General features: G+C 47.9%; 1 protein-coding gene across 2 annotated transcripts in view; it reads left to right on the top strand.

The window, feature by feature from the left end:
• LOC119180760 (phospholipid phosphatase 3) overlaps positions 1 to 18,323 on the top strand; it is a 67,940-nt gene extending 49,617 nt beyond the window's left edge. For both annotated transcript variants that reach the window (XM_037431892.2, XM_037431893.2), the window contains exons 6-7: positions 1,341 to 1,526; positions 15,149 to 18,323. In XM_037431892.2, the coding sequence (XP_037287789.1) occupies positions 1,341 to 1,526; positions 15,149 to 15,202 (240 nt within the window). In that variant the 3' untranslated portion in view covers positions 15,203 to 18,323. The remainder of the gene's footprint in view (positions 1 to 1,340; positions 1,527 to 15,148) is intronic.
• Positions 18,324 to 19,961: the final 1,638 nt, after the last annotated feature.

Below are 19,961 nucleotides of genomic sequence, written 5' to 3'. Positions count from 1 at the left end.
CTTAAGAAGCCAGGAACCAAATCGAGACATTGTAAGCGACGTGTCATCGCTTCATTTGCATTTTCTCATCCACTGTGAACCAATCTTTCTTATGGAATCCACCAGCGAACGTACAGGGAGGAGCGCTGAAATGAACCCCCTCCTCCATTAGAAAAATAAGCGTTTGAGGATGACTGTAATGTCGGTTAATATTGATTATCGGCTGTTGTATACCAGGCAACACCGCCTTTATTCAGCGTCAACCCAATGACTGTTGCCCACCAACTGCGGCGCGTTTTGAAAAAAAAAATTGCCGTATTAGACAATTCGCAAAGTCTGCGTTGTCAGTTTCTGTGTTCCCTCACCTCAGTTGTCGTTGGAATAATCGATGGTGTTCCTCCAGAAGGACCGAGATCGCAGTTACCAAAATACGATGCCGAGTCCCCCCACTGAATTTTTACCTACACGGTTCTGGTCTGGTACAGTCACCTTTATGCAGCCATTGCAATGAGTGTGAATCTCTTGATCATTTCTTTCTAACGTGCAGATTATTCACCAGTCAGAGGAAAAGACTTCCAGACGAACCGCTTCAAACGTTGAGATTAAATTTATCCCTTCCGGTCTTTCTTTTTTGGGGGGCTACCGTGCTGGGTTTTAGCCACAGGAGCGTTTGCGAAGCCGTTTGCGATTTCCTTCGGGAGACGAGAAGAATAGAATGCTAAGTTCATCGTTTAATAAAATATCAAAATCAAGCATATTCATTAAAAACTCAACATTTCGAAATTATGAACATTTTTTTAAATAGCAAGACACCGTTACTTTCATGGCCCATCCCCCATGGTGGGTTGCGCCAGGATAAAAGGGACAAACAAACAAACTTCGTTATGTGCTCGGCGCCGCGTTGGGGCCGTTGCACGCGCTTCCCGCACAGCCGCAACGCACGTGCCGGGACCCCTTACCGCACGCAAGCGGGGGACAAATGAACCAATTGACGATGCTCTTTCACCCTCCGCAGCGTCGCGAATTGGCTTATTTTTACCCCGCTTGGGTGCGCTAGAGGTCCCGGCACGTGCATTGCGGCTGTGCGGGAAGCGCGTGGGACGACCCTTAAAGCCTTTACACGCGCGTCCCGCACAGCCGCAACACACGTGCCGGGACCCCTGCCGCTCGAAAGCGGGGGAGAAATGAGCCAATTGGCGACGCTCTTTCACCCTCCCCAGCGTTGCCGATTGGCTTATTTGTCCCCCGCTTGCGTGTGGTAGGCGTCGCGGCACGTGCGTTGCGGCTGTGCGGGAAGCGCGTGCAACGGCCCTTAAAGAGCCACTGAACATCCGCGCGTCCAAACACTGCTTGTTTCGCAGGCTTACTGCGCCGTGCGGCTGCCTTCGCTGACGTCCCGGTGGTCGCGCGGTGGCTGCCGCCTTCTACAGCTGTGCCTGTTCGTGCTTGCCTGCGCGTGTGCCGCGTCTCGCATCTACGACCGCCGGCACCATCCCGTGGACGTCGTCACCGGGGGTCTGCTCGGCGTGCTCGGAGGACTGGCCACGGTGAGTGCACGTTTCGTACAACTGTCGTGGCTGCGCGGTTATAAGGTGCGCACCATAGGCACTAAACGAAAACCTGCCCATATTGAGAGCCAAGAAAGGCATAGCGGACGTCAATTGCGCAGTTTCAAGAGTGTACATTTGATATAGGAACACATGTGACGAAACTAAAGTGCTCCTCGAAAAGACACAACTTGCCGCCTGCAGGGACCGAACCTGCGACATTCTGGCGTCCAAGAAGTTATTCTCTCTCTCTCTCTCTCTCTCTCTCTCTCTCTCTCTATATATATATATATATATATATATATATATATATATATATATATATATATATATATATATATATATATATATATATATATTGTGGGAGTGATAATTCAATGGGCCAGTTATTCTTTGTGAAGGTATGGGATATGGCACAACGGGATCGTTGTCAACAAGGATAAATATATTTATTTCCCAACAGTTTCGGGAGGGGTCCTCCCTTCATCAGGGGATAAGTTATACTGACATGAATTTCCAAACTTCGTTGCTGCCGCGTCCCTCTCGCCTTGAAACATGTTTGCGAGAGTGAGAGGGAAATGGAAAAAAAAAGGGGGGGGGAGAAAAAAAAAAGAAAAAGAAAGAAAAGAAAGAAAGTAACAAAGAGGAAGAACCACTGTCAACACTGAGAACGAAACCAACTGTCCGTGTACGTCCACATACGTTTCTTATCACGTGCTGTTCAGTTCTCGACGTGTGTCGGGCCACCCAAGATTGTCGCCGCGGAGCCGGGAGGGTCCGTGACGGCGTGCGTAAAGAAAGGGTTTCTCCGTAATGGGTCGGTCGGCATGCGGCGTGCGTAAAGGAAGGGTCTCCCGTTAATGGGTCGGTCGGCTCTTTTTACCTTTAATCTTCGTCCGTTTCCCTTCAATGGTCATCAAGTGGTAGGCGAACGAAAACACTTTGTATGTGCATGTGGAAAAAGGAAGAAAAGAAAAAAATGAATGAAGAAAAAACGAAAACAAGAATGGACAGTGTACACGTACGAGTCAGTCAGAATATATATATATATATATATATATATATATATATATATATATATATATATATATATATATATATATATATATATATATATATATATATATATATATATATATATATATATATATATATATATATATATGTGTGTGTGTGTGTGTGTGTGATGAACCACACGAGAACGGTGTGGTGGAATGGTAGAGAAGGAGGAAGACGAAGAAAAATAAATGGTTCATCGTACAGCCATCACGCCTCCTGCGTCACACTAGTCGACAGGATCTACCGTGCCCTTCATCATGGCCACATCCAAGAAAGTCATCAACATCCCGAAGTACTCTGGAGCATCTACGGACGTCCCCTTTGACAAGTGGCTCCGACTCTTTGAGGTGAAGACGCTGCGGCTTCTCTCTCCACAGTACTATTGGCCCGACATCATCACCGACGTGAGCGAGTACATACGCCACTGCGATACCTGCCAGCGCTGCAAGAAACCGAAGAACAAACGATTTGGTTCCTTGGAGTCTTTGCCACCAGCGGAACAACCGTTTGATCTTCTGGCCATGGACACTATCGGAGGCTTTGGCAACTACGGCTCATCCAAAAGATTCATTCACTTAGCCGTTGATCATGCCACCCGCTATGTCTGGGCTTTCGCACACAAGAATGAGACTTGCGACGCGTACATCTCTTGCCTGAAGAGTATCTTCGCTGCTGGAAAGCCGCGGAAGTTCCTTTCCGACCGCGGCACAGGATTCACTGCCGGCAAATTTAAGCAGTTCCTCAAGCACAACAATATTCATCAGCTTTTAACAAGCTCACAACGCCCGCAGTGTAATGGCCTAAACGAGCGCACTAATCAGACGATCGTTACTCGCCTCCGATGCAAGATCAACGATGAACCCCGAAAACCGTGGCCGCGTCTCCTCTCGGACGTTGTCGACGAGTACAATAGAACGCCTCACGAAGTCACAGGCTACCCACCCTGCTTTCTTATGTATGGCACACCATCGTATCCCTATCTTCTTCCAGGCATTACCGAAAATCTGCAGGAAGCTCGTACAAACGCAGTCCGCAATTCAGTAGCATATCACGAGAAAAACAAGATCATATATGACAAGAAGTTCCTTCCATTAGAGCTTCAAGTGGGAGACTTTGTTCTATATGAAACACCCTGGCACCCGAACCACGGCAAACTCAGCGCAATAATGGAAGGACCCTATAAGATCATACGCAAGATTTCGGCAGTTAACTACGAGATCGACCGCAGCGTGGCTCCACTCGGTCGCCAGACTGACATCGTTCATGTCGGGAGACTTAAACGATATCATCCGCCCCTGCACCTACGTCTCTCTCGGGGGAGGGGGGAAGCGTGTGATGAACCACACGAGAACGGTGTGGTGGAATGGTAGAGAAGGAGGAAGACGAAGAAAAATAAATGGTTCATCGTACAGCCATCACGCCTCCTGCGTCACATATATATATATATATATATATATATATATATATATATATATATATATATATATATATATATATATATATATATATATATATATATATATATATATATATATATATATATGTGTGTGTGTGTGTGTGTGTGTGTGTGTGTGTGTGTGTGTGTGTGTGATGAACGTCGAATCAATCAACTCTCCATCCTCTTTCAAGAAGCGCATCAATTTTTCAAATGCAGCCTTGAGTAAGGGGCAACCAAACAGAAATTTCCTTTGCCTTCGGAAGCCATCATACGTCCACATGAATAAGTAAATGTCCTTCGGAGGCGGTGATCAAAAAGTCATCAGAAGCGCAGGTATATACCAACCGAGCACCGTCTCCGCCTCTACTTTCTTTCTTTTTTGTTTTTAATACGCTTTATACAATAAATAAACTCGCTTGCTCCCAAGGGCTAGTATAATATATAGCCTACGTATACAAATGTAGAGAGCTATAGAGAGATCGGCGGCCAGCCAGCAAATGCGTTTTTTTTTTTTTTTTCGGGACCGCGACGCGCCCGAGCCGGTGTCCCCCCAATTTGACGAGGAGCAACGACATATAGCTCAAACCCGGCTCTCTTTCTCCCTTCTTCTTTAGAGCGCGGGACGTAAGTCGTCCATCTCCTTTTTTCCGAGTCGGCTCGGAAGAAGGCCGCGCTTCGAGTCAGCGCTCCTTTCCCCCTCCCCTCTTTTATTTTTCCCCGTGACCTTCTTCTTCCTCCTCATTGGCCCCTCGCTTCCGACAGTTTTCGGTCATCAACAGCGTCGACGGAAGAGGGCGATATCAACTCGCGCCGGTGACGACGGACCACCGCCAACTCCTTGTCGCCTCACCGCCGAGGCTTTTTCGCCGACACACTGCGCCGTTGTCGACTCCCTCAGACACCCTGTCTCTCCGTTTTTTTTTTATTATTTTAATTTGTTCTATTCGCTGCCCTATCTTTCCCGTTTCGATTCCCGCGCTCCTCACAATAGTTGCGTGCATCGAAGCAAATCACTTTGCGTTTTTAAATCCAAACTAAAGACTTTCTTGTTAGGCCCTTCTGTTTGATTGAGTTGGAACTGTATTATCATGTCTTTTTTGTTGTGGTATTCATATCCACATTTTTTTAAAATAGATTGACGATGTATTCCTTGTTTTTTAGTGTTCCTGCTTATTATTCTAATGGTTTTTTTCTTTTGTTTTTTTCATCTTTCTCGTTTTTATGCTGTGTTTATGCTGTGTTTATTTGCTGACAATGTATTTCAGTGTTGCTTGATGATTACCTTTTTTTTTTTTCGTGGGAGGTCCCGCCTGCGGTTCTTACTTTGGGACCTCCCAGTGAATCTGTACCCATGCACTTTTCCATGTTCACGCTTGATGAATAAAGTATTATTATATAAGTATAAGTATAAAGGCCACGGGGGAGGGGGGGGGTCGCGTAAGAGTGCCCGTGCGTGCCTCTGAAATCCTCATGGGCGTCGTCAAATGCGAAAAAAATCTATCGTCGGCGTCAACGCGAGCGATGCGCGAAATCGTTGTGACACGAATACGTCACCGCATGATGCATCGCCGTGACGTATACGAAATCGCCCAAAATTTGTGACGACACTGTGACGTAACTGTGACATCACATCACGTCGTTCACATGGTGACGTCATCACGTGTCGATCGCTTGGCCTAAGGTGCGCCGATCTCGGAGGCGCTGCAAAGCCGGTGATCACACATCCCCCCTCTTTCTCACATCTCTTGACGGATATAACTTGACGGACGCGGTAAAGTTACGCTTGCACGCAAGAAACCGCGCCTCAAAACGTTGTCAAACAGATTCCGTTTGTTCATTCTTGTGACAATACAAAATCCGCCTTTTTCACGATGCAACGGCGTATGCTCCCTTCCCCTAATGGGGAATTCGCAAGACACCGTCCCGGTCTCTGAGGCTTTGCTTCTGGCAATGCTGCTTCTCCAGGCCCCTACCAAAACCTTACCGAAACGCCAGAGGGCAGCACAGGAACGAGAAAAAAGGTGGATTGGTAGGCTCTTTAGCTAACGCTAAGGAGGTCATAAGCGAAGGCATATGTTCGAAACAATCACTGAAGAGGAGAAGGGGGGTGACCACTGCGCCAAAGGTTGTAGGTTCGGCCCCTACCAGTGGCGAGCTTATTCTTTTTTTATTCTCTTTAATTCCTTTTAATTCGCGTCATAATTGCTGTAATGCATGCAGTTAAAACATACACGTAATGTCCCACGTTAATTTGCCTGTTGATTTCGTTAGGTTCTGTCTATAACACTCGTCGCCTTCATGTTCTCAGTCGATATACTTGGTAAGCTAATTTCCCGCCGCAGCTAAGAGCGTGTCCCGGGCTCATGTAAGTGCATAAATTCCTCAGCACATACGACACTAGGAGAACATCGCGTCTTCTTAAAATGCTTTGTTGGGCGCGCGTGTGTGTTGTCGATTTGCGCTCCAATCTATCCGATACTGCGTCGTTCCAGTGAAGACTAAATGCGGCCGTGTATAGCTGCGTGCGTGTTAAAGAAGTGCGAGCACGGGTAGAATGGATCTTGGCCAGGGAAGGGGGAGGGGGGTGCAACACATACACCCGCCCTTCGCGCCCCCGAAGCTTTACAGTTTTCTACGCACATTTTTCAATCTCGCTACATAGAAACAAAAAAAAAACGCATGCAAGAATGTACATAAGGAGTTTTTGACGTTGGCCCGAAAAAAAAAATTGATTATGCTCTTTTAGCTGTTCGCAACTGAAGTAAGGCACCAATCGGTGTTACCTGGTTGACATTAATTCACAATTAATCCGATGTGTCCGTTCACAACGCGCCTGTAAATAACAAATTTTTACATTCAATTTTTCAAATCAGGATTCTTGGAACGTAATGGCGACACGATTTCATGCCTTTCTCGTATTGCACGGAAATCATAATTTTAGGCGGAGAATAAAGCCTATTTTTTTTCGTCACTGCGTCGGTTATCGCTATGGAGTGCGAGGACCATTTTTCTTCGCGGCGAACTGGATTTTGCCCTCTTCTGCACTCTACTGCTTGAGTATATTTTTTTTTTTTACCGATATACACGTAATCCGGTTCGCAGACGTCGAGACCACGCCAAATCCTATATACGCAACCCTGGCCGTCGTTCCTAAAAATAGAAGCAGGCGACAACGAAGAATAAAGAACGCGTAGACTTGGATCATCTGTAAGCCGATTGGGGGCTGACATTACCCCTTTCCCACCCCGTCTTTCTCATCCACTTCGCTCTTAGACTCTATACCCGGGACCCGAATCCATGGAAGTGGCCCGACGACCGGGGCGGACTCTTCACAAAGCTCTTCGTCTCTGGATACCCTATTGAAATCCTATCCTCCCACGTAGCGGCGGACGCTGTTTCTCTGACGTCACTTTATGTATTTGTCAATTCCGGTTCTCTTTCTCCTTTCCCCTTTTGCCTCGAAACGCCCGTGTCGTTCTTGAAATATTTTGACGTTGCCGCCACTCTTCTTAGAGCTACAGAGAGTGTCTCAAAGCGTTGGGAAATTTTATTTTTCCCGAGGCGTCCGAGGGTGGACCCTATTACGCATGCTTCGCATACTCTCCACCGGGGGCGCTTGAAAGAGACGCCAACGCTAGTTTTTTTTTAATTTTTATTATTTATATATATTTTAATTTACGACGACCGACAGTGAAGTATTGGCGCATATGTATACATTTATACATATATGCAGGTATACGTACGTAGGAATACACAAAACCTCAGGAAGATACGGTGAGTCATCGCTATACGTGACCCGCCTTTTTCATAGTTGGCCCACTCCATCACTTCTTGAAAAGTTCAACGGGAGACCTAAGTGTTGAACGTTTTTTTTTTTTTTTCGGGAGTATAATGACAGCCCTCGATAAAGTTTGAGAGAAGAAAGCAGTAAACGCTGGGGAACGGAAGGGAGGAAAAAATACAATAGAGAAATAGAAGAAAGACGGAAATAGAACCTAACCGTGCAAGAGATATGATGGAAATGGGGGACTGTCTGTAAGGAGAAGCCGAGCTCGGACAAATAGATGGACAGAAGCAATGGCGCGCGCACGGGAGTCGACCTTTTTCCTCCCCTCTCTGTCGTCTCGGCGAGCCCGCCCTAACGCGTCCGCAAAGCTGTTAGCGATGGCGGTAAGGGGGCGCACAGCGACCTGAAGTAGAAAAGGCGGGGAGGAAGGGGGGAGAGAGTGTGCGCAAATGTCGTAACTGCCGCCCGCACGATTGAGCAGACGACAAAGGGAACGCGAGATTAGACCAACGGAAAGAAAGGGAAAGTAGCGGGAAAAGAATGGGACGAAAGGGGAGGAGTCGTACCAGAAAGAAGGTCAGCGCCGTTCCATCACGAAAAATATGAAGCTTCTCTTTTCCGTCCCCCCCCCCCCCACACCTCGCACCCCTTTGTCGTCTCAGCTTTCTGCGTTTCGTTGAAAGCGAAAGGATACAAAATTGGGAAACGGGAGTCCCTGACAAAGCGGCAGTAAAAAAGGGGGACATCTCTTTTAACAAGGACTCAAATATATCGTTACGTATATCAGGCCGGTCCAGTAATGGTAAACGCAAGCCTCAACGTATAGGACTTAGCAGCCAGACCCCCAACCACCCACTTTCCGTCCCAGCGGCTGGCGTGTCGTGTCTGCCCGTCCCGACGTCCATTCCATCGACAACCGGCCGTCCGCTGGCTGCGACTTTTCCTCGGCCGCAACTGCGGTATCTGACGATCGTAGATCACCGCCTCCGAGTTTTCTAACACCCGAGGCGGTTTCGTATTGATTTCGAATCGAGCGCCGATCGTGTTCGCCGTACCCTACCCCTCGTTCTTCTTACAATGTCCAGTCCCGTGTGTGTGTGGAAACACGCGACATGGCGAGAGAAAGGGGTATAGCTCGTATGCGGTGCTTTGTGTGGAAAAGGCGCGTAAAAGAAAGGACACTACACTGTATTGGGTGGACGGCAGAGACGCAGACGGATATGTATGGCCTGACCTGGACAGTGCTTCACGAAACCACTGCTGGGTGCCGCCTGCCCCTATTCCATCCCTTTTATTTTTAGTCTCACTCCTTTCTTCATTTTTCATATTTTCATTTTAGCTTACTTTCGTAGGCTTACCTCCTTTATATTTTGATGTATTCATTAACTTAATCTTTCTTGATTCATTCGATCTTATCCATACTTTCGTTTCTTGCTCTATATACTGTCACTCATTCTTGATTATTACGTTCATACTTCCTCATTCATATGCCTCTGCTTGTTTGCTCCTCTTTCCAATAAACGCCATCACTTCCCCATTCCCTATTCCCATTTCTTTCCCTTCTCCTCCATCTTGGATGGCCTTCTTTCCTTTTTACCTCCTCCATTTGGTTCAATCCCTGTTACTTCATTGCGTATACTTCTATTTCCATTCTTTCACCTTTCCTTCTTCTGCCACTCATTCCTTTCGTCCCCAATTTCTGAATTATGTCTCTTCTGTCAATCTGCGTACCTCCCTCCCCACTGCATTTCATTCAATATTCTTATTCTCCATTCGCTCATTAAATTCTTCCCCAGTCTAGGCTGCCCCGCCGCGGCGGTCTAGTGTTTAAGGTACTCGGCTGCTGACCCGCAGGTCGCGGAATCGAATCCCGGCTGCGGTGGCTGCATTTCCGATGGAGGCGGAAATGTTGTGGGCCCGTGTGCTCAGATTTGGGTGCACCTTAAAGAACCCCAGGTGGTCGAAATTTTCGGAGCCCTCCACTACGGCGTCTCTCATAATCATATGGTGGTTTTGGGACGTTAAACACCACATATCAATCAAACCCCAGTCTAGGCTAGTGCCCCACGTTGCACTCGCTTCATTCCTTCATTCATTCCTTAACGCTTTATCATTTGATATCATTGTTCTTTTCATTCCTCTACGTTCTGTATATCTCTGTCCATTCCGTCCCTATCACTTGTCCATAATCTTCCCTCCCCGTTATCTTCCCTTCAACGTCCCGCTTTGCTCACTGTCACTTCCTTCTTAATTCCTTGTCGTTTCCCCTTTCTGTGTTCCCACCGTGCCCATCGTTTCCCTCTATTTTCTCTCTACATCGAATTTCTCCAACGCCCTTCTTCATCCCCCTGCCAGATCCTTACTATACTTTCAGTTCGATTTCGTTCTTTGTACCTCCGTTCCGTTCCCATCACTTCCCTACCCGCCAACTTCCCTTCAGCGTCCCTCTTCACTGCCTATCACTTTCTTGTTTCTTTTCTTAATTAATATTCCCTATTATTCGTCCCTCCTATCATGATTTTTTTTCTAAATTCTTCTCTCCTCATTATCTACCCTTCATCCTAATTATTCCATCCTTTTTTCCCCTCGATTCGTTACCTCTTTCGATCCTTGCGTTCATTTCGCTGCTCGCATTAATTCGCGACCGTGCCTTCATTCTTGCGCGCCAAGAGAGAAATTCCTTTTCCCGGTCTCTGTCGTGTCGTTCCTGCTATAATTTCTTTCCCCAATGACTTATTCTCCCCATCTCCCCTAACCCACGCACGTGCATTCTCCGGCCCCTTATTCCGCCAGCTGTTTCGACTGACACGCTTTTGCTGAAGTACTGTCTAATGGTTTCGCCGCGGCATTTAGTTCGGTCGCGCACTATAGCATGCAGCTATAGTGCGCGGTCTCCCGTGCAGCCATCACTCCCTTTGTTCCCATTTTCCTTATTTCGAAAGGTCCGAGCCCTCCCCAATGCATACACACGGAGACAAGTTCCAGAGAAATGAAAAAAAAAACAGGCATTACGGCGAAATAAACTCGTTTTATTACACGTCCAGGCCGCTTTTGCCCCTGCACGCCGCGTCCACAGTGTCTCGTCGGGTTTAATCTTCCCATTCTCGGAACCATGCTTTGTCACCTTTTTTTTCTCTCTCTTCTGTTCTGGCGGACCATGCCTAGATGTCCCATAGCTGCCGTGGGTTTTCGGCTCACGGTCTTTTTTTTTTTCTTTCATTTTATTAACCCGGGGCCTGGCCTTTCGTTTTTCGTCGCGCCACGCGGACTCGGCTGCGGTCCGGCGCCGTATTTGTTATCAGCTCTGAATTGTGTTTTTCTTTTCTCTTGTTTCGTCTCTGCGTGTGTGGTGTAAGTCTGCTTTTTTTGTTTTTTTATAGCCTTCGACCGTCCTTGGGCCACGGCCGGTTGTGAAGTACATGCTCAGCGGCGCAACAGAGCTGCTTCTTTTTTTTTTTAATAAAAAAAAGCAGAGAGAGCCATGTTTTAATCGCGTTCCGTGTTCCGAAATGAGCTTATTATTCTTCTTTCGGCGCAGTTTTTATGTTTTTTTTATCACTGTCCTACCACTTTCTGCTCGCTTTTTATCTTCGTGTGCCTTCTGTTTGTCGTCCGTCCTTTTTTTTTTTCTGCCGCTTTTCGTCTGCTAGTCTTGTCTTCACACTATACAGTCTACCGCGTTTGCTAATCTTTGTGCGGCGCATTAATTTTGCAATGCTCGCGAGTGCGAAATCACGACGAACTCGTGAACCAGACGACGTGTTGTTGTAGTACGTCCCGCACGGTGGCGCAATGTGTGTGCGCCACCTCTCATGCATAGATTTCTATAGATGTATACATGTACGACCCTTAGCGAGATTAAATCCCATTCCGCTAACTGCAGCGCGGCGTTCGTTCCTTAATGCGGATCTTCCCCGAATCGCCAATGGCATCTGGTGCCAGCCGCTTGGTTATCCGTTCGCGACGACGTACACAGTACGGTAAGCTCTCACTCGAGAGCTGTTCCGGTCACTGCCCCTCGAATGCACGCTAGAGGGCGCCCGTATAAAAGCGCTCCCGTGCTTCTCTCGCTGTTTTCTTGGAAGACGTTTCGCTTCGCCTTACACACCGAAGTATATATGTACTTAATCCCGCGTTTTATTTACCCCTTTTTTCTTACTTTTCGTAATATTTCGTTCCAGTTCCACGCCAAGGTACCGCGAAAGGAGCCCCTTCTTCTCGTTTCGAGCTAAGCCTAATTTTTTTTAAATTTCGACATTGATGTTTACACATAATTTCGTGCGTTTTGGAAAATGGCTGATAATTGCTGATGCCATTTTGTAGTGAGAGGCAGGATTTGGACGAGGTGAAGAATTCGCGTAGCGCACTTGCGACGGGCCAAAAGTAAACAGGCACCGTGCAGTGGAGTTTACCGCGGGCGACGGCAGCGCCAGAACACAGTCTAGCGAGCGGATAGCGCAAAATTGTCTCGTGTGTGCATTTTAGAAGCGAATGCGACGTGCGCGCATCTCGCCAGCCTACGCGTCGTCGTTTAGCAAAGCCGGTTGTGGCGTCTCGAAATGAGAGCCCGCCCTCGGAACACACCTGACACAGTACGACGCGGTCGCACAACGACGACATCGTCAGCCGAATCAAAATACGTCACTACTGATTAACACGCTATACAAGCTTTCGCAGTATTCAACACACTCAATCAACATAGGAACAAACACAAGGTGGCGTCGCCAACGCTCGACTCGCCACGAGGAGCCCATAGAGTTTCTCAATATACACTAGAGGGAACTCTGGCGCTAGTGTCTATGGGAGCTGCAACACACAGCGCTTCAGCGAGCATGGGAATGATGGGTAGTACACACATTTGTCTAATTTTCGTACTTCTGGCCTGCTTCTGGCTCCGTGTGGCTTGAAGCTGGTTTTTCATGAAAATATAAATTAGCAAATGTTCACCGTTTGCAGTTCACGACCTCATTATTTTAGGCTTACCATTTTGAATCAAGTCACTAAGTTAAAAAAGGTTTGTTTTTTTTTCTTTCAAAACAAAACCGAAACACAGCAATAAACGAAGCCGCACGTACGATTCATCGCCCGCAAGTACGAAGACTAGGCAAATGTGTGTACTACCCATCATTCCCATGGTGGCTGAACGATCGCAGCGCCAGAGTGCCCTCTAGTTAATTTTGGGAAACTCTATGGAGGAGTCCACAGAAAACGGCCCGTGGCGCCCTCACGCGGACCCGCCGCACCGGGACAACCGTTCGCGCCAGTCGCTGCACGTCAGAGAGCCTTACCAATCTTACGTGACCGCCCCACCTAACTTCGCCGCCAGGCGTCGCTGCTGGTGCTACCGCGCTAATCATAGTGACGATGGTGGTGAATCCTAAATTCGGCCTACGGCCTACGCGCGAAACACGTGCGCCACGAGGTGCAAGTGACTTTACAAGCGGTGTTAACGCCCCCACATCATTTACCCCATAAGTATGGAATTGCCGTACTGTCGTGGTCAAAACTTCCTTAACGTGATTCGCAGGACCTACATGATCATCCCGATACGTTACTGTGCGCATCGATCAACTTCTTTTCGGATCGTGGCGCACTTAACGAGGAACCTTTATTTAGTCTATCAGTAGGTTAGCGGTCATGAATACTGCCGTGATTAAGCGAAGAATTGTGGCACACATGTATCTTATTGTCACACCTGTCCCGTTAATTGGGGAGGCGATCGCCGGGCTAATTCCAAGAGCCGAAGTATCGGCCCCCCGAACCGCACCACGAAAGCGTGGACAATTTAGAAGTGGTCCTTATTGGTGCGCCAGCGGACGCCGGCTGTGGCCCAAAGAACAAGACAGAGCCGAGAGTTGATAAACAAACAAATTATATTCTCAATAATGGCAGATCGAAAATAATACACTAAAATGCACACTCCACAATAGTTACATACAATACGTCACCAATCAGACAACGTACTACACAGTACAATCAGCCACACTCAAAACAACTGACACAGACAACAATACGCACTACAATGCAGTCGCATGCATTGAACAACCAAGACACTTAAGGACTAAAGAGATAGAAAACCTATTCAGCCCAAAGTCCTTGGATCAAAAGTCTGAATGATACTCTTCCGAGAATCACTCACTCAAAGTCCAGCGTTGTTGTCGTTCCGCAGCTCTCGAAGTCTCTCTTCCAGGAAACCTCGCCGAAGTTTCTCTTCCAGGAAACTTCCCGTCTTCAATAGGCCACTCTCCAAGCTTCAAACTTCTTCGCCCGAACACGTCGGCTTCACACACGCAGCTGTCGCCACGCGTCTTCGCTCGATAGCGGTAAACCCACGCTCTTGCCTGTAGCTCGAGCCGTCCCTACGGACCAAAACTTCGCCGACTACACGGCGGAATCTCTACGCACTCTGGCGCTCACTTCCGTCTCCTCCTGTTCTGTCACTACGGGCAGAACCTTCGCCGACTACACGGCGGAATTCCTACGCGCTCTGGCGTTAACTTCCGTCACCTCCTGATTTCTCGTCTCGGCTGCTCGGTTAAATACCTTGCGCGCCACCTTCCAGAAATTTCTGGTCATTTCGTCGGCGCGATACGCGGCGAAGGCTGGAGAGAGGCGAGACGGTTTGTCAGCCCTCCGCGTCGGGTGACTCAGCTCGGCGTAGCCACGCCTCCTTCGTTCTGGAAATTTCTAGCGCTTGCCCGGCCGCCGCTGTGGGGTGAGGAGGTTCGTCTGCGAAGCCGTGCTTCTGCGGGGAGAGCGCGCGCCCGGGAGCCTTGGATGTTTGCTTTCTTTTTTTTTTTTTTCTTTTTACCTCGCGGCGTTTCTACCGCCCGTTGTCGCAAGGATTTGGCGGCGCGCTCTCTTTTTAGCGCTCGTTCTGTGACACTTATATTACATTTTTTTTTTTTAGAGCGAATGGCCAGTAGCAGCCAACAACTGCCGAAATTAACCGGTTCTTAGGTAGTCTTGTAGTTCTGTCATTTCGATTATGATTTCATGTAGACAACTGTCACGTTGTCACCTAGTGTGCCTTTCTTTTAATTTAGCCTTCGCAATCATGGTGTTTTATTAGAGAACAGGAAACAGCTTCTGAATGAATTCCAGTTTGCTTATCATACAGAATGATTCATGTTTCCGCGTTTTCGAAAGCAGCAGCCATCTTGTCTGTACACTTGAAAACAAAAACGGACCGGAAGTGTTTACATTCGCTGTCATAAAATGGACGAATTTCAGTGTTATGGATGATGATGCTGATGATGATGATGATGATGATGATATGATAAAGAACAGGCTGGTTTCGTATAACTCGCATTTGTCTTTTCTGTGTTATTATTGCAGGTGCGGTGGTTCGTGTCCAGCAGTCGACATCGCATCGAATCTAAAGCCCAGTGAAAGAGAGCGAGCGAAAGAGACAACACGGGACTCAGCGCGACCGTTTTACAGCCGTAGTAGTGATATATCATACACATATATCTATTTAATTACGCCCTCGTTCGACATTCCACCGCCGCCCGTCGAAGCATGAGCTCACGGCTTCTTCTCTTTCGCTTTAGTTGTTACTTGATTTTTTTTTCCAGTGATTACCATGTTTCATGTATTGGCTTTCGTGTATACCTGGACATCGACCGCCTCCATTATTCTGAGGAATCCGATGGTCAAGGATGGTGCCAGGAGAAAGAGCGGGGGGGGGGAAGCTTCTCTCCAACACAGTACATAAGTTCCCCCCTCGCCCCACCCACCAATAAAATAAAATACCAAATACCCTGGCACCGCCCCTGCCAGTATTGTCCCCGTGTATGCTCCAACATGAACGAGAGTTGCGCAGCATAGTTTCGATTTTGTTCCGAAGCTATGCGTTAACTTTTCACGTGCACGAAAGTCAAACGTATAGCACTCGTGTACACGTGTCGCTGCATCGAGCTTTAACATGGTGGCTCCACCCCTCGGTGACACCTGGCGGCTTGTGGAGCAGAACGTCGTGTTCACAAAGCAGCCTTGCTGGTGTTGTGTTCGATCACGTGATATTTTCTTCGAGTCACTGTAACTCAAAAGGTGCATGGATAAGATAGGCGCAATTCTGCTCACTTTGGAAACATGCACAGGGACACTGCAAGCTGATAGTGCATCGATGCGCGGAGGTGAACGAGCGCATCGAGGCACTCTACAAGCTGACAGATGCACGCGCCACCTGTGGCGCAACACCGAAGCTTGCGATGCCGTAGCGTCAGAAAGCACTTGCTCACTTTTTTTTCATTCATCTTGCTGTTCGCACTTGGCGTGACGTTTGGTAGTCTTGGTCATTGTTGTCTTGTGGCGGTATTTTTGAAAGTGGGATCTCTACTTCTCGATTCACGACTTTTGTAACTCGAGTACGTACTGTGCCGTCGTGTCCACCTCCTTTTTTTTTTTCCTGTGCGCATCTCATCTATATAAATCGCGCCGCGTAGACAGTCTTAAAAATATCGTGGCAGATCACGTGGTCGGCCCGGGTATCGTGGCCGATGATTTATTTGAACCGGTTATCGTTTTGGACGTGTTCTGCTTGGAAGAAATGCCACAATGGAAACACAGTAAACAACGCTGGTCAGAACAAGATGAACAGACCGCTTTTTTTTGCTTTTCTTTCTTTTGTCCTGCTGTCGGCGCTGTTTTCAGTGGCATACCCGAGGTACACATACTACAGTTTAACTTGGTAGAAGCTGGCTTACGCTCTAAGCGTACGTTCTAATAATTTGATATATACATTACTTCGATATAACCTCAAGATTCGTGTATAACAAACTGAAACAAGCTGTTGTCATACACCTGTTGTAAAAGAATGCTTGTGAACTAGTGAACCAAGCAATAACTCCGTCTCTAGGAAACGAGGCTGTAATAACATCGACCAGTTCCTCAGCTGCTAACCTTATGGTCGTCGCGGGTTCGACCCTTGCCGCATTTCGACCGATGAGAAATGCTAGTGGCGTGCCGATTTGATTGATTGATACGTGTGGTTTAACGTCCCAAAACCACCGTATGATTATGACCGACGCCGTAGTGGAGGGCTCCGGAAATTTCGACCACCAGGGTTTTTTAATGTGCACCCAAATCGAGGCTAGTGGTCTGTGTACGTTGTGGTGTCAGTGAACGTTAAATAACACACACAAAAAAGAACAGTCGAAAGTATGGGAGCCCTCCACTTCGGTGTGCCTTTGTATCGCAGTTCTGGCACGCGAAGTCCCATAAATTGTTCTTAGTATTAACATTCGCCAGTGTCCCACCCAGTAAGCCTTACGAAACATTACCTGAGAGGCAGCTGGGCACGATCATGGCGCGCTAGGCGGGTAAATGTGGTCATGCGTCTTGCTCTACCATGACAAAAAATAAGGTCGTTGGTGGATGCATATCGTATCTTCCCCTAGTGAAGATACTTAAAATTCTCAAGTAATGTGGAATTAGCTTGGAGTCTGACTGAATAGGGAGATGGTACACAGTAAACCAGTTAGCACCCTTAAAGGTGACCTGCGTGTCTAACTAACACCCTACAATAAAGGTGTTTTGTCAAAACAAAACACCTATGTTGAGGGTGTTTGGGTTTGTCAAAACACCCTTGTCGTAGGGTGTTAGTTGTAGACACCCAAGGCACCCTTATTAGTGCAAACTGGTTTACTGTGTGCTAAGCCAAAAAAAAAAAAAAGAAGTCGAATTATTTCGAGAACTCTTGTAAGGGGAAAAAAAGCAACTCTGGGTACCAAAATCTTTGGTGACATTTCTTCCAAGATTACCTAAGAACATATTAGTTGTACCCGTTAAAGCGTTGCTATCTTATCGTCACCCTCACAGGCATACACACATGTCGAAAAGTTAATTAGAGCGCGAAAACTTGACACGATCACTCACACACGCACACACCCATGCATCAAACACACAGCGCTCTGTGTGTTTGTGAGTGATCGTGTCAAGTTTTCGCGCTTTAATTAACTTTTCGAAATGATCTACCAACTAGCCCAACAACACGTTCTCTTAAAATATACACATGTACTCTCGTATGCGCATGCGCAAAGCTCACTCACTAGCGCACGCTAATCAAGAGGGCACCGTCGGAGACTTCTGCAACTTAAACCGTCCTGCTTAGTATTTTTTTTAAATATCTATCTGTGTGCATCGACACGCTGATATAAAAGAAGACATTTTCGCCAAGCCATCTTCGTTGCTGCTGGCGCGCTTTTATCTCTTACACAGAAGTCGCTTTCTCACCTTTTAACATCGGCGTGTCACCGCCGTTGTTGCCGTGCGGCGGCACAACGCCGCGCACAAGAACGCACGAGAGCGCGACGATCGAAGTTCATCTTTTTTTTTTTCTTCGTCTTTTTTCATCATCGTCCGAGGTCAAAAACGCGCTTCTATTTCGAAAGCTCGCGTATTGGCGCCCTCGTACAGGCGCTCCACTGTTCCCAGGCCATGGCAGAGTGGTGGCGGTATTTTTGTACGCTGAGCGGGAATTAAAAAAAAAAAACGAAATTACGAAACGAAAGACTACGCCTCTTTGCTCTCTTTTCTCGCGGCGTGCACCTGTGGGAAGCGACCGTCTACGTCACCGCAGGTATTCCCGTCGCTCCGACGATGTTGGAGCGCGCGTGTCGGGTAAGTTACTACGGGTAAGTGTAAACGGATTAAGAAACTTCGCCGTCACCGGATCGTGCATGCGCTGTGGAAAAGACACACAGAGACGTCACAGAGACGTTAAGTGCCACGGAGAAAAGAAACAACTCGGAGGAAGTGTCACTTGACAATCGTGGATTGATTGATATGTGGGGTTTAACGTCCCAAAACCACCATATGATTATGAGAGACGCCGTAGTGGAGGGCTCCAGAAATTTAGACCACCTGGGGTTCTTTAGCGTGCACCCAAATCTCATGACAATCGTGGAGCCTATAGTCATATATAGGTCCTTGTTATTTGACAGACAAGCTCCACTACCGGTCGGCTAGTTTTGGCTGCGTCTTCGGCGCGCGGCGTCAGAGGAGTGGCTTTCGGAGGCTAGCAGAATTTTTACGCAACGTCCCCACCTAGCCTTTTGACGATGCTCAAACCGGTGTGCGGCGTGACCACCCTTACTGAGCATGCGCAACAGCTGGCCCAAGTACTAACAAAACACGCGCTAGCGCGTCTCTACCTGTATAAGGAGTTTTGTAGGAGGCTGCAGCCTCACCGCTTAACACTCTCTCAGCAATCACGTGATAGCGTCGGGCAGGGGCGAAGCCAGGGGTAGCACACCGGGCCCGTGCCCCCCCCCCCCCCATTTTTTTTCACCATAACATGGAGAGCGAGAAATGACCGTTGCAAAGGTGTGCTCATCCCGAAATCAAAAGAATGACGTGACCCCTCCCCCCCTTCCCCATTTTCTTATGTGGTTCTTAAAGGGAAAAGAAGAGAAAAGTGAGCCCCGTAACTGTCTGCATCTGGTGCGACACCTCAACAGTAGCTCACAAGTGATGGGGGTAAGGAGGGATTAAAAGGTGTACATAGCGAGAAGAAAGAGAGAGCGAGGCGTGGGGACAGCGAGCGACGGAAGAGAAGATAGGAAAGTTGGACGCGGTCGAGGGAGTCCGAGGACGGGGCACCACTTGACGAGAGCTCTTGTCGGCGTCAGGAGATGGCGTAGGGCGAGCCCAGTCGGTCAGAGCTACGCTGTCGTCGGAGATTGCGAGGGAACAACCGGTCGTCACGGAATCCAGGAAACAAATCGCTGGCTACGCGCCTGGTGTCGGGAAACGAGATACTGCAGACGCGCGATGAACCCACGTTAGAGTCGCTCTACCCATTTGCTCCCCCGTGGCGTGGCGATGAAACCGCGTGGCATGCTCCAGCAAGAGTACGGGATGAGTAACAGCAACAAAAAGTACAGCGAATTCGTGGTGTGCTCCACTTGCAAGGACGCGTTAACATCGGGCAAGGTGCCCGTGATGAACGGGACTTCAAGTCGACCCATGCGCTGCTTGGCATGCTACACGTGGTTCCCTTTAGTGGGATATTGTGTAATTTTCCCTTCCTCCACTTTTAGTGCCTTCACGGCGCTCAAACTATTGGTCGATATGGTTTATTACATCGCCGCTAGATGTCACGGCTAGCATTAACGTTAGAGAGATACGAAAGGCAAATAGCCTACGG

Source organism: Rhipicephalus microplus, chromosome 10 (genome assembly GCF_043290135.1).
Source record: "Rhipicephalus microplus isolate Deutch F79 chromosome 10, USDA_Rmic, whole genome shotgun sequence".
Lineage (NCBI taxonomy): Eukaryota > Metazoa > Arthropoda > Arachnida > Ixodida > Ixodidae > Rhipicephalus > Rhipicephalus microplus.
This window is presented reverse-complemented; position numbering and strand designations above follow the sequence as displayed.